Source organism: Oncorhynchus nerka, linkage group LG13 (genome assembly GCF_034236695.1).
Source record: "Oncorhynchus nerka isolate Pitt River linkage group LG13, Oner_Uvic_2.0, whole genome shotgun sequence".
NCBI classification, from domain to species: domain Eukaryota; kingdom Metazoa; phylum Chordata; class Actinopteri; order Salmoniformes; family Salmonidae; genus Oncorhynchus; species Oncorhynchus nerka.
In genome coordinates this window covers 66,108,007-66,122,689 of record NC_088408.1, presented here as the reverse complement: position 1 = coordinate 66,122,689, position 14,683 = coordinate 66,108,007, and the positions used below count along the sequence as shown (strand labels likewise).

The window sequence follows — 14,683 nt, the reverse complement described above, 5'->3', positions numbered from 1 at the left end:
AATGCTCTAAAAAGTGCCCTTAGGGTTTAAAAGATGAACGTGCTTATAAAGTCAATTACTGGATTAGGGTCTGAATTTTGATTACATTATGAATTAAGATGTTAAAAGAGTATGTATAGCCTACGGTATCTGAGGGGTTACAAAAGTGTGTATTAACATACTGTTCTTCAGTGGTAGCCTACTTTTGAAGAACACAGCTAGACACAAGTACAACGAACAGGAAAGTGATATACCATGCAGGCATTCATGTTCATCATCTTTGAAGCACAGTTTTATTTCACATATAAATTCCATGGTGACAACTCTGGTCAATCTGCCCCTGGTTACATGAAGGGGTTTGTTAGCCCAGGCTGCAGACATATTTAATGACATACAGTAATTTATTTATTTCCATCTTACTTGACTCTCTGCCCACCATAGACTCAATATTGTCAATATTTTATAGTGGTGATGATGGTGGTAGTTCTTATACCAACTCTGTACTTCAAACAAATCATTTCCCTCCACCATTAAAACCACACCGTATTCAGAGAAAAACTGGGCTTGGACAAGACCAGTTTTGGTGTTGTCTGCACACCCCCATCCCTCAAGGCAATACGTACATACATGATAATCTGGAGCCATGTGAAATCACAAATATAGGCAGAAGCCATTAACTCAGGCCACTGTGATATACATCATAATGCAGTTGATGTACATCATACATGCCTTATAAAACGATTGTGAAGGGAAATAATATGCACATACTGTCATACTTCAGCAACTTGTAGTTTATTACAATCTAAACCATATATAAGGGAGAAATGTCATATACTCATGCCAGACAGAAAACACCTAGGGGGAATTCTGAAGGAAGTTTATTAAAAGTTTCAGTATTATTGCGTTTTATTGGTGGCTCGAGGGTGGCAATGAGATGCAAGCCTCATATGAAAATAATAACATCTTAGTTAGCTGTGATTTATCTGGAAACAACATTCAAATCAGAGTTGATATGGAAGACAATTTCATGCCAGGGTTGTGGCCACAATAATCCCACTGGGCTGTGTTTTATGTAAATATGTTGTCATCCAAGGTTGACTGAACAATGCGGCGCTTACAGATTTAATTCTCAAGCCTATCGATCAGTCACCTGAGCGAGTAGGCTCACACATGCTATTTGGTCATGTTTTGAGCTGTTTTATGTACATGTGCAGTGAATGGTGACCAACCAATATTGACAGGTACAGGAATAGATGCAGATGATGTCCACTTCGATTACATGGGTATCAAATGCAGTAGGTCGAGTAGAAGAGATGATCAAATTGAAGACGAACCCGAAGAAATGTACTGTATCAGTGGCTCCTTTTCAAAGACCAAGTTCAACTTGGTTTGACACATTGAAAGATGAGCTGCTAGCACTGCCTACTGGACAACATGGGTAAATGGTTTTCAAAACCAAGGCAGTTGTATCCATTGCCACAGTATTGAGCATGTTAATTAACAGTCACAATTTGAGCCATCCCTTTCACTCTTAATAACCCAAAGAGATGAGACGACTTGGACTACAGAGAAGGGTGAAGGCAACTAACAAGTTTACAGAGAATGACATAAAAACATCCATGTAATGCCACTGAGAATGTTACATTTCTTCCTAGGGGAGAGCCTGAGGTGCAGTAGCTTGAGTGTTTTGTGTTCTGGAGTATGGTGAAACAGAAACATTGCAGGTAAGTGTGTTTTCAGGGCAAAATAAGGACATTATGTTCACATTTAATGACAAGGGTCCAATTTAGTGTAACCTTTTCTCTATTGATGTTCACTCCAAAATTCTCCTCCTGGTCCACAAATCCCTAAATGGTATCGGACCTGCCGACCTGTCAGATCAACACTCCCCCTATGAACCTTCATGCACCCTACTGTCAAGCCACGCCAAATTGCTTCATGCACCCAGGACCCGGCTCAGAACAATGGGGGACTGTGCCTTTTCCTCTCATGCACCACGCCTTTGGAACTCCCTTCCTGACAATCTCATGGCTGTTCAGACTGTTAGGTCTTTTAAAGCAGGATTTACAGTAAGACTTTATCGGCTGGTCTCCCCTTCCTCCTAGACTTTGATTGTTGCTTTTATGATGTGGTTATATTTTTACTTTAAAAAAAAATCAATATTATCTTTTATTTTATGCACTTTGAGATTGTTCTTGTAAAATGAAAAGCACTTTACTAATGTAATACATTATTATTACTATTATTATCTTGTTCACAAATTCAACTTTAATGTTTTGTCCTGTGAACAAAGATGTGGACCAGTAAACTTTCAAAACCAATTAATAAAAATATTGATAAAAAAAACGAATTGTCAATTACAATTGATGAGGTATCAGAAATTCCTATTGGTATTGTTTCATGAATTACCTGCTCACCCCTCATAAAACTAAGCTTGGGTAATAGATAAAACAATCTGTTTTTTTGGGGAAGAGGAAAATCCCAGTAATAAAATATTAATTGAGAGTCAAGTTCTACTGGAGACTGAAATACTTGGGGAAGAGGCTGGCACTATGGCAGCAGAAAGGCACAGATGCCACAGGGAGGCTCACCTAGCTAGGTTAGATATATTCTAGGCCAGTACAGTAGATGGCAGCAGCCATCAAATCCACCCAGAAGGTTGGCTGGCAGACTCCTTTGAAGTAGAAAAGTGGAGTAGGTTAGGGCCGCGAGGAGTAATGGCGCCTGGTAGAGTTTTTTGAGTGAAGTGACATGGTGGCAAATTCAAGATACAAGACCATTTTAACAGTTTTCTACTACAGCGGATGAAGGACTGGAAAGAGTGTGGAGATGTGGAATGGACAGCAAGGAAGATGGAAAGGAGCTGAGTGTAGAGGGAAGCGGTGTTGTGAGGAAGATGGAAAGGAGCTGAGTGTAGAGGGAAGCGGTGTTGTGAGGAAGATGGAAAGGAGCTGAGTGTAGAGGGAAGCGGTGTTGTGAGGAAGATGGAAAGGAGCTGAGTGTAGAGGGAAGCGGTGTTGTGAGGAAGATGGAAAGGAGCTGAGTGTAGAGGGAAGCGGTGTTGTGAGGAAGATTGGCATCAAGTAGGCTTTCAAAAAGAAAGAACGTACTCTGGTAGCTCAGAAATTGAACCTGTTGAGAGTGAGGATGAATTTTGGCTCTCGAGGCGGGTCCTGGGTGCATGAAGGCACTGCATCTCAGTGTAAGCGACGTCACTACAGTCCCTGGTTCAAATCCAGGCTGTATCTCATCAGACCATAATTGGGAGTCCCATAGGGCGGAGCACAATTGGCCCAGCGTCGTCTGGGTTTGGCCGTTGTAGGCCATCATTGTAAATAAGAATTTGTTCTTAACTGACTTGCCTGGTTAAATGTAAATGTATACAGTGTATATATATATATATATATAAATTACATGTGGTGTCAGGTGCACTGAAGACTGCTGAGGTCCAGCCTCGTGCCGATGAAGATGATTCTGGTCAAGTGGAAGTGAGATTTTTGGAGAGAATGGATCTTTGCTTTCTGGCTGATCCATATGTGGTGTCAGGATGGGTGGAGAAGAGTTTTAGGACTGTTGAATCGGTGAAAGTAACTCGAGGTGGACTTGTGAGGATTTTTTTGTATGTCTTTCGTCCAAAGTGGTCAGGTGCTCCGCACCACATGCCTCGGGACAAGACCTGAGACTTGCTTTGCTCTCCGGAGCAGGGCACCGTTGAAAGGAGTGATAAGTGGAGAGGCGTTAAGTGTTGAGGAGGATCAACTGAAATAGAAGATTCCTGGTGACTGTGACGCCCGCCGTACCGTGCGTCGCAGACCCGGTGGAGAGTGTGGTGAAAAAGAGAAGACACTGTCTGTCCTGCTGAGTTTTGAGTTTTGAGTCTTTACCGGACAAAGTCAAGTCAAGCTGTGTCAGTTATCTCGTGAGAGGTTTTGTCCCGAACCCATTACGGTGTTTTAGGTGCTAAGCTTATGGTAATGTTGCAGCAGTGTGTAGGAGTGAGATTCCTAGATGTGTGCAGGAGAGTATGAGTCAACAGAATGTGTAGTATCAGTGAAAAAAGCTGTCTGTTAAGTGTATAGGGGTACCCATGTTGCTGGAGATTAGAAGTTCTGGTGAGAGGAGGGCGGGTCAAGATTGCCATGGTCAGAGTAGCACAGAAGGTGTCTATGCTGAGGCAGTGATGAGAGTAGTAGATGAATATGGGTCCAGGGCGAGGATCCTAAGAGGTTCCATGTGCTTCAGTAAGATTGGCTTCTTAGCATTCATAGCCATGGTTATCTGTACCGCAGAAATGGAATGTAAATCACACAAAATAGATGTTGATGTGGCCGCTGCAGAGAAGAACTTGGGTGTACAAGATTTTACTGCTGAGGAGTTACAAGGTGTGTTGAACGATAGTGTCCCTTCCTCCCAGGCAGCCAGCCTGGTGTAGGATCAGATAGGGCCAAGTAGTGGAATAGTGGTGAGGTTTTAATGGGTGTAGGGTTAGTTGGTAGGGCAATTTTTATTTCCTTCCCTTCTCTTTTTGTGTCACCCAAAAAAATGAATCATGTAATAATGTGTGTAATGAATTCACAACCCAGAACAGTAGGCGGAAAAACAGATAAGAGAAATGCATGAGTAGGGAGGCCGCCTCACACTCCAGTACAGTAGGTGGCGATGTATACACCGCCAAAATGTGTGATCCGCCAATACAAATGTAAAAGAGAAGTAGAATCAGAGGAAGTGATATGTTTCGGTAAAATTCGATTTTTTTTTATAGCGTTTATAGAAATGGTTGTCAACTGTACTGCAGGGATGTCGCAGAAAATGTAGGTTGTGGTGGCAGTTTCAGAGAGGTATTTGGGTGTAGGAGACTTGACGTCAGAAGAGTTACAGGCTGTCCCGTCCTTTTAGGCTGTTGGCCTAAGGTAGGACTAGATATATTCACATAGTGGGTGGTGGGTTTTTAGTTCGTGTAAGGTTAGATGGTAGGGTATTTATTATTATTTTAAACAAAGTACATGGGAGTCATACTCCAGTCTAGTAGGTGGCGGTAATGCAACATTTATTGGATACCAATCGCCATTAAACCTCAGAAGAAAAAGAAGAATCAGAGGGCATTGCTAACGGCTAACGTGGATTTTGTCCCGATATACGGCTAATATTAGGCGTTGTTTTTGGAAATTTGTTTAAAACAAAGATGTTGAAGTAGGTGGTAAGGTATAAAATAACGTTGTAAGATAACCAATAACAGGGTATACTTTCTACACGTTTTTGTTTTTGGAACCAGTAATTTCGCGAAGCGAATTAATCGTAGCGAACGTTACTTAGCTAGTAACCAGCACTAGATTTTGCACTTTGCACTGCTCACTCAGGCCTCTTTTTCTGCGTCGCCATGGCCGATGTTGATAAACTCAATATAGACAGTATCATCCAGCGTCTTTTAGAAGGTAAGGAGTCTACACCAATGTAACGTTATTGCTGCAGTAATATTCTGTTCACTTTGTTAAGATAGATGACTGTAGGCTAGTTTTAGCTAGCTAACGTCGTTAGCTGTTGATGTCGCATGTAGACTGTATATTTTAGCTAACGTTAGTTACTAGTTAACGTTAGTGCATGATGTTGTTGCCATAGTAGTTAGCTAATTTTAACGTCAAACTAGTCAAACTAGTTAACCAACTAGCCGTCTCAACTCCACGATTTACGATGGAGTTGATCGGCGACTAGTATGGGCTGACGAGTTCAGATGTCAAATAAAATTACGTATTTATTTTTACTATACCGAGGCAGCCGATAGTGGGCGCTAGATCTGCACTATTGTTTTGATGTGCTCAGCCGGTAATGCACTCGTGTCCCCCCTAGACCATCTCGTACAAAAGCATTCTCCATTCAGGTCAAATTTAGGCAAAGTCAAAGGCATACGTTTTATTCAGACTGTACACATATATTTGTCCAGTTTATTTTCCGACGCGCAGCAATTTAAAGCTAGTTAAGGAATGAAATGTGCTTTTGTACGAGCCGGTCCACGGGGGACATGAGTGTATTAATTACCGACTAGGCAGGCACATCAATTATTTTTGATTGCGCAGATCTAGCGCCCAATATCGGCTGCCTAGTCTACAAAAACGACGAATTTCAGCACCCAAGTAGCCCGCATTTACACAGGACAATGTCCATGGTAAATCGTTTAGTCAGTGGTGCCTGGAGAAGTGGGTATACTCAAATTTGGCCAAAAATGACCCGCCCAGTGAAGGAAAGTTGTGGAGAAATTCGGACAGTGAACACTACCTACAGTTGAAGTCGGAAGTTTACATACACTTTAACCAAATACATTTAAACTCAGTTTCACAATTCCTGACATTTAATCCAAATAAACATGTTCTGTCTTAGGTCAGTTAGAATCACCACTTTATTTTAAGAATGTGAAATGTCAGAATAATAGAGAACTATTTATTTCAGCTTTTATTTCTTTCATCACATTCCCAGTGGGTCAGAAGTTTACATACACTCAATTAGTATTTGGTAGCATTGCCTTTAAATTGTTTAACTTGGGTCAAACGCTTCGAGTAGCCTTCCACAAGCTTCCCACAATAAGTTTGGTGAATTTTGTCCCGTTCCTCCTGACAGAGCTGGTGTAACTGAGTCAGGTTTGTAGGCCTCCTTGCTCTCACACACCTTTTCAGTTCTGCCTACAAGTTTTCTATGGGATTGAGGTCAAGGCTTTGTGATGGCCACTCATTACCTTGACTTTGTTGTCCTTAAGCCATTTTGCCACAACTTTGGGTCATTGTCTATTTGGAAGACCTATTTGCGACCAAGCTTTAACTTTCTGACTGATGTCTTGAGATGTTGCTTCAATATATCCACATCATTTTCCGTCCTCATGATGCCATCTATTTTGGGTTGTGCACCAGTCTCTCCTGCAGCAAAGCACCCCCACAACATGATGCTGTCACCCCTGTGCTTCACGGTTGGGATGGAGTTCTTCAGCTTGCAAGCCTCCGCCGTTTTCCTCCAAACATAACGATGGTCATTATTGCTAAACAGTTCTATTTTTGTTTCATCGGTTTTTGGAGCAGTGGCTTCTTCCTTGCTGAGCGGACTTTCAGGTTATGTCGATATAGGACTCGTTTTACTGTGATATAGACACTCTTTTACCTGTTTCCCCCAGCATCATCACAAGGTCCTTTGCTGTTGTTTTGGGATTGATTTGCACTTTTCGAACCAAAGTATGTTCATCTCTAGGAGACAGAACGTGTCTCCTTCCTGAGTGGTATGGCCATGGTGTTTGTACAGATGAACGTGGTACCTTCAGGCATTTGGAAATTGCTCCCAAGGATGAACCAGACTTGTGGAGGTCTACAATGTTTTTTCTGAGGTTTTGGCTGATTTCTTTTGATTTTCCCATGATGCCAAGCAAAGAGGCACTGAGTTTGAAGGTAGGCCTTGAAATACATCCACAGGTACACCTCCAATTGACTGAAATGATGTCAATTATCCTATCAAAAGCTTCTAAAGCCAGGACATCATTTTCTGGAATTTTCCAAGCTGTTTAAGTCACAGTCTACTTGGTGTATGTAAACTTCTGAACCACTGGAATTGTGATACAGTGAGTTATAAGTTAAATAATCTGTTTGTAAACAATTGTTGGAAAAATGACTTGTGTCATGCACAAAGTAGATGTCCTAACCAACTTGCCAAAACTTTAGTTTGTTAACAAGAAATTTGTGGTTGAAAAACTAGTTTTAATGACTCCAACCTAAATGTAGGTAAACTTCCGACTTCAACTGTACATGACCTAAAATTAGTCAGACCAACCCAAGCTGTACTGTGCAAGTATGCTAATAGTAGGCCAACTGTTGAAATGAATACATTAGTCTGTCAATAGTCTGATATAATTTTTTCAGGTTTTCGGTCTCACTTTTTTAATAGAAAAACAACCAAATTGGATGTAAGTCAACAACAATGCTTAAACCACATCAGGAGATTACTTTTGAGGTCTGGGAAACATCTAAGATTGCTCTTTAATTCAACTGTGCAGGCACTTAGCACTGTTTGGTACGCAGTGTTTGTAAAACAAATGGCCACTGGATAGATGCAAATAATCATGATATAATTCTGCCAGATAGGCATAGGCTACATTATGGCTAGTTAACATTTAATTGAGAAGTGAAAGCATCCCTATATTTTTCCTGTTCCTTATTTGATTGAAACCAGGCCATTTGACTTCATTTTATGAGGCATGCCTTGCTTCAAATTAGCCTATAGCCAAAGTCCTACCAATAGAAATGTGGAGGCAATTATTTTATGAAGACTTCCTCATGTGTGCTGTTCTGTTTTACAAATGAACTTAATTTCATTGTCTAGCAGCCAAAGGCATTACCGTAGTCATATTAGCAACACATGATAGATGATGCTTCTTTAGAGATCCCCTCTTTCAAAATCTCTCCATGAAACTGCTCGCATTTTACAATGTTTTGGAACATTTGCGCATAGGCCTACCTTCGTGTGCACATTGCTGCCATTTAATGTGAGAAATAAAAGTTTCTCTCCCGAGTGGTGCTGTGGTCTGAGGCACTGCATCGCAGTGTTGAGGCATCACTACAGCCTGGTGTTCGAGCCAGCTGTGAACGGGAGCCCCATAGGGCGGAACACAATTGGCCCAGCGCCATCCAGGTTAAGGAAGGGTTTGGCTGGGCGGCTCTCCTTGGCTCATCGTTCTCTAGCGACGCCTTGACTGTGTGCCTGCAAGCTGACTTCGGTCGCCAGTCGAACGGTGTTTCCCTGACACATTGTTGCGGCTGGCTTCCAGGTTAAGTAAGCCAGGACGCATGTTTCGACCTTCGCCTTTCCCGAGCCTGTTGGGGAGTTGTAGAGATGAGACAAGATCGTAACTACCAATTTGTTAATTAGGGAGAAAATGTAAATGAATTAATAGAAAGATGATAGTTTATCAACATTTTAAGCTAAACATTCTGATCTGTTCAGCACCCTTATTAATTGATACAGCGTATACCTCCACTACACTGATACGCATCGTGGGGATTAAGAAGTGAGTATACTCAATGCTCACAATAAAAGTGGGTATAAGGTCTGTACCTGCATATACCCTCCACTACACCACTGAGTTTAGTCGGCTAGTTAACCAGCTAAACTAATTCGTTTGTCCTGGTCGTCACATTTCAAAATGTTCAGTCAAATTAGCTAGTTGCCTAACGTTACTTTAGCTACATGGTCCATGGCACTGTCCCAGCTATCTGCCCAGAAAAATGAAGTCAATAACATGAGTAATCTGATATGATTGTCATCACTCACTCCCCTATCCAGAAGACATTAACAAGATATGGTGGCAATGAGCATAACAGCAAACTAGGTAGATATATTTGCTTGTAGATTCATCTGAATTTTCTTTTTTATAGTCAGAGGAGCAAAACCTGGTAAGAATGTGCAGCTGCAGGAGAATGAGATCCGAGGATTGTGCCTCAAGTCCAGGGAGATCTTTCTCAGCCAACCTATCCTTCTGGAGCTTGAAGCCCCCCTCAAAGTCTGTGGTGAGTAACCATCGCTATTTCGTGAAAATAACTGTTAAACGATGTCTTCTATCCCCTTAGACCCAATGAGGGCTGTGTGTACTATAGCTACATCTTGAAGTTGTTTGTTTTCTGCAGGTGACATCCATGGGCAATATTACGACTTATTGAGGCTGTTTGAGTATGGGGGCTTCCCTCCTGAGAGCAACTACCTATTTCTGGGAGACTATGTGGACAGAGGGAAGCAGTCTCTGGAGACCATCTGTCTGCTTCTAGCCTACAAAATCAAATACCCGGAGAACTTCTTCCTGCTGAGAGGAAACCATGAGTGCGCCTCCATCAACAGAATATATGGATTCTATGACGAGTGTGAGTGATGTGTGGGGATGTTGTAATAATTATAGTCCTGCACTCTGACAAAGTATGGCATTTGTATCTACATAGGTAGCATTTTGTTATAAATTCCTGTCATATGCATTGCCTAGCTTATGATCATCCTAACGTGCTATTATTATTATTCTAGGTAAAAGAAGGTACAACATCAAGCTCTGGAAAACATTTACAGATTGTTTTAACTGCCTCCCTATCGCTGCCATTGTTGATGAGAAGATCTTCTGTTGCCATGGAGGTATGTTGCTTTTTAGTTGTCCTAAAAAAAATTAAGAGAATTAAGTGCACCTACCGCCAACAGCTAAACAATAAATAGGAGTACAAGGCTTTATTGTTGGCTTTTCTACATAAATGCTTCTACATCTGCATTGCTTGCTGTTTGCGGTTTTAGGCTGGGTTTCTGTACAGCACTTTGTGACATCGGCTGATGTAAAAATGGCTTTATAATAAATTTGATTGATTTGGTGATTGTCTAGGAATTCCTTGACTGTTGGTGACCACTGCTCTAAGACATTGTTATGATATTGAGGAATGTTATTTGCTTTTATTCCAATTGTTCTTCCTGTCCTTGAAATTTTTACACAAGTTCTGATTGGAATTGACCTCATTCCGGTTGTTCATCTGTATTAATCTTCTTCTGTGTCTCTCAGGGTTGTCACCTGACCTCCAGTCCATGGAGCAGATCCGGCGTGTCATGCGGCCCACCGACGTCCCTGACCAGGGCCTCCTGTGTGACCTGCTCTGGTCTGATCCAGACAAGGATGTCCTTGGCTGGGGAGAGAACGACAGGGGCGTCTCATTCACCTTTGGATCAGAAGTGGTGGCAAAGTTCCTGCACAAACATGACTTGGATCTGATCTGTCGCGCCCATCAGGTATGTTGTCTACAAACCGGTAACTGCAAAAATAAATAAAACGGCAACATGAAGTGTCTTAATTGGGCGTTGGGCCACCACGAGCCAGAACAGCTTCAATGCACCTTGGCATAGATTCTGATGCGTCACCATTCTTCCACAAGAAATTCCATAATTTGGTGTTTTGTGGATGGTGGTGGAAAGCGCTGTCTCAGGCACCGCTCCAGAATGTTCAATTGGTTGAGATCTGGTGGCTGAGACTGTCATGGCATATGGTTTTCATGCTCATCAAACCATTCAGTGACCACTCGTACCCTGTGGATGGAGGCATTGTCATCCTATGGGGGCATAGCCATGGTAGCCAAAATAATAGCCTGCCCAGCATTTCTATACATGACCCTAAGCATGATGTTTATTGCTTAAAGACATGCTCTGGAACTTTGGCAACTAGTAGGTATTTTTTAAGCCTCATGCTTTGTGCTGATGTGTCAGTGTGCAGTTTATAATCAATGAGCAGAATTACTGTTTTACCTCAATTAGCCACAAAATCCCTAGTTTGAAAGCAACTCTTTACTGGACACTGCAGTGCTATTTGCCCTATATTTTCCCCCACGTGGGCCAGCCAAGTAGCAATTCGAGTTCCAGACAATAAGCTTCAGCCCCTCGCCATTTGAGTGACAGCTGGCAAGATGCACAAACTGCAGGCCGAGAGAGAAGTGATGTGGTGCACATAATCTGCACATATGTGACGAGAATCTCTAAACTCAGGAACCATACCTGCTTTAAATATACTTCGTATCCTTCATTTACTCAAGTGTTAATATTATTTTGGAAGTAACCTGTAAATTCAGTCGTGTTCCGATCAGTGCTGATTAGGGCTGTCTCCGACGAAAACATTTCTTAAAAATCTGACCAATCAATTGGTCTAAATTTTTTAATAGATTTTTTCCATATAGACACACCCTATGTTTTAATCAAATTAACTATATGTAGGCTACTGAGCTTATCTGATGATTTAAACACTGATTTAAAAAAGACCAATAACTAAAGAGGGAGCCAGAGATTAATATAGCCTAACCAGAAGGAAAAAAACCTGTTCCTGACCCCGTTGCTGTCCTTCGCAGATTCTGCCCTTATGCTTCTGAATTTGTGGGTAATAGGCAACACCTCCTTTTCCATTTGGAGTGCCAAGTTATTGTACCAATTCTACTGATCTGTGTGCGTGGCAGTTATGATTTTTATATTCACATTTTTGTGGAACAGTTTCATTTAATTTATAATAGTCTTCATATCTCAAAATCAATGTCATGTGGTTAATCAAAATTATATCTAAATGAAAATTATACAAATCTAAAAGTAACTTCTATTGCCAATGTGTAAAAATAGCCTACATAAAGCCCACAAATAGAATAATTTGCAGCTCGCAGGTAGAAAATATTTTTATAAAAATATTCTATAAATCACATTGGCTAAGCATAGCGTATTAACTTGGTCCAGCCTAAGCTCATGCTAGCAAATTTGCAACATTGTATAAAATATTCTGGGCCCTCAGTTTCCCGAGCCAGTGAGCTCCTGACAGACACATAGTTATAGGCCATTTTCGCAGGGGATAAGAAGTAATCAGATAGGCCTATTTTATGACGTTTCCACCGGATCAGGGCGTGACATTTTCTTCCCCCCCTTTCATGGTTATCGAAAGGGAGAGAGCTGGAATGTTTTTCCCAGGAACTATTGTCATTCTCAATGGATGTAAAAACAGACTTTTTTACTTTCTGTTTGAGGCAAAGAAAAAATTACTTTGAGAAGCTCCACAGTGATGCTGAGTTAAGACAATCAGAAATGGTATCAGATCCCCAAATGGTCTACATTTGCGCGCAGGCCATGTAGCCTAGGCCTACTTCTATGCGTAATTAGGTCCTTAACAACTCGTAAATGGAATAAAATAAACCAAAACTTGTTTCTCAGAAACGTAGCCTAGGTTGTGCGCTCTGCAAACAACGTGTCCACTCTGACAACGAGAACGGTAAGACTGTAATAATAATATATTGAATGCATTTAACAGAAATTAACTTAATTAAGCAAACATTTTTTATTTGACCTTTATTTAACTAGGCAAGTCAGTTAAGAATAAATTCTTACTTTCAATGACAGCCTAGGAACAGTGAGTTATAACTACCTTGTTCAGGGGCAGAATGACAGATTTTTACCTTGTCAGCTCTGGGATTCGATCTTGCAACCTTTCGGTTACTAGTCCTCTAACCACTAGGCTACCTGCCACCCCTTGTGGATTAGAACAGTAAATGTACTACTGGTGTGCCATCCCCGCGGCCTCAAATGGATTAGTCCACTCAAACAGGCCTGAATCAGACTGGTGTCTTGTGTGCCATAAAAACTATATTTATTTGCCACTGCTCGACTAAAAAAAATCTTGGTCGACCAACAGCATATTGACCAAACAATGGACCAGTTGACTCAATGGGGTCAGCCCTAGTGCTGATAGTCTGGTGTGGAATTCGTTTTTATTTCAACCGAACTGTAATCAATGCTCTCTTTTCCGGTAGGTTGTGGAGGACGGCTATGAGTTCTTTGCAAAGCGACAGCTTGTGACTTTATTCTCAGCACCGAACTACTGCGGGGAGTTTGACAATGCTGGTGCCATGATGAGTGTGGATGAGACTCTCATGTGCTCGTTTCAGGTGAGGGATATTTCAATCATGAATGTGCTCCATCTTAACACAGGCATGTAAATGTCTCAGTGATTGTATTACTACTGTAGTGTATATGTTAAAGGGACATTTCAAAATGTTTCATCTTCATATTCATCTCCAGCACCACCTCAACATCGACATATGTGAAAATGGCACATTTCTATGTTTTGTAGTAAAAGATAAAGGAAGATGTTTCCAGTGACGACATCGATGTGCATCATGTGATTTTAACCAATTATGTGTAGTCATTGCTTACTAATTGGTTGATGTCACTGGAAACGTTTATCTTCCTATATTTTTTTACTACAAAACAGAAATGCACTGTTTTCACATGTTGATGTTGCAGTGGTGCTGGCGATAACAAATGTAGAAATGTCCTTTTAAAGTTATGACCAGTCTTGTCATTATGTCAAACTGTACAATGTGTAGACTATTGCAGTGGGCAAAACATAATCTTAATTGGATTACTTGTATTCATTCCACTTGTAGATTTTGAAGCCAGCCGAGAAGAAGAAGCCAAATGGCAGCCGTCCAGTCACACCCCCACGGAACATGGTCACCAAGCAAGGCAAGAAATAAGGTGGCATGAGCTCCCCGTTCTGCTTTCGTCTGTTGCATCTGAAGGGTTGGTTGCCCTTTGCTGCCAATACTGAAAAGATATCCACTCCAACCTGATGAAAGCGGAATGTTTTGTTGTTTTGTCCACAAGGGTAAATGGATATGTCACCATGAAAACCTCAGGGGTTTTGCACTCCATTGCAACTAGTCTTTGCCACATGACTGTTCAATCAGGAACAATGTAACAATATGGCTAATAATGCACAGAAATGCCTTGTTTGAAGCTGTGCGCAAATTTTCCAATTTCTTCATTTCATGTCATCAATTTCTGTCGTCACCTGTTTCTCACTGTCAATAATGAAATTAATGGTTCTTAAACAACTATGGAAATATTACATTTAGACATTTAGATGTTTATTTCGGTATAACTTGTTTTATCCATAGGACATTGAATCCGCACTCTGCGCCTGCATCCTCACCATTTTTAAAGTATTGTGCTGAATTTAAATGAAGAAATAAAACATTCTTGTAATGTCTAAGTCTTTCTAATAAACTTTTAGCACATTTGAGGGGGAAATTGGCATTTAAATTGTATTTATTTGAGAATTGAGAAGCTCAACATTGATTTAATTACTCCCATATATTGTGTACTACTAGAAGTGATGTGAAAGATATGGTAGTTG

General features: G+C 41.1%; 1 protein-coding gene across 1 annotated transcript; it reads left to right on the top strand.

Annotated features, from left to right (window-relative positions):
- The first annotated feature begins 4,758 nt into the window (after nucleotides 1-4,758).
- LOC115139920 (serine/threonine-protein phosphatase PP1-gamma catalytic subunit A-like) lies at nucleotides 4,759-14,577 on the top strand. Its single transcript, XM_029677792.2, has 7 exons — nucleotides 4,759-5,411; nucleotides 9,381-9,512; nucleotides 9,630-9,860; nucleotides 10,015-10,119; nucleotides 10,532-10,755; nucleotides 13,296-13,430; nucleotides 13,932-14,577. Exons 1-7 carry the CDS (start codon nucleotides 5,357-5,359, stop codon nucleotides 14,019-14,021), a joined length of 972 nt encoding a protein of 323 aa, XP_029533652.1. The 5' UTR covers nucleotides 4,759-5,356; the 3' UTR covers nucleotides 14,022-14,577.
- The last annotated feature ends 106 nt before the right edge of the window (nucleotides 14,578-14,683 follow it).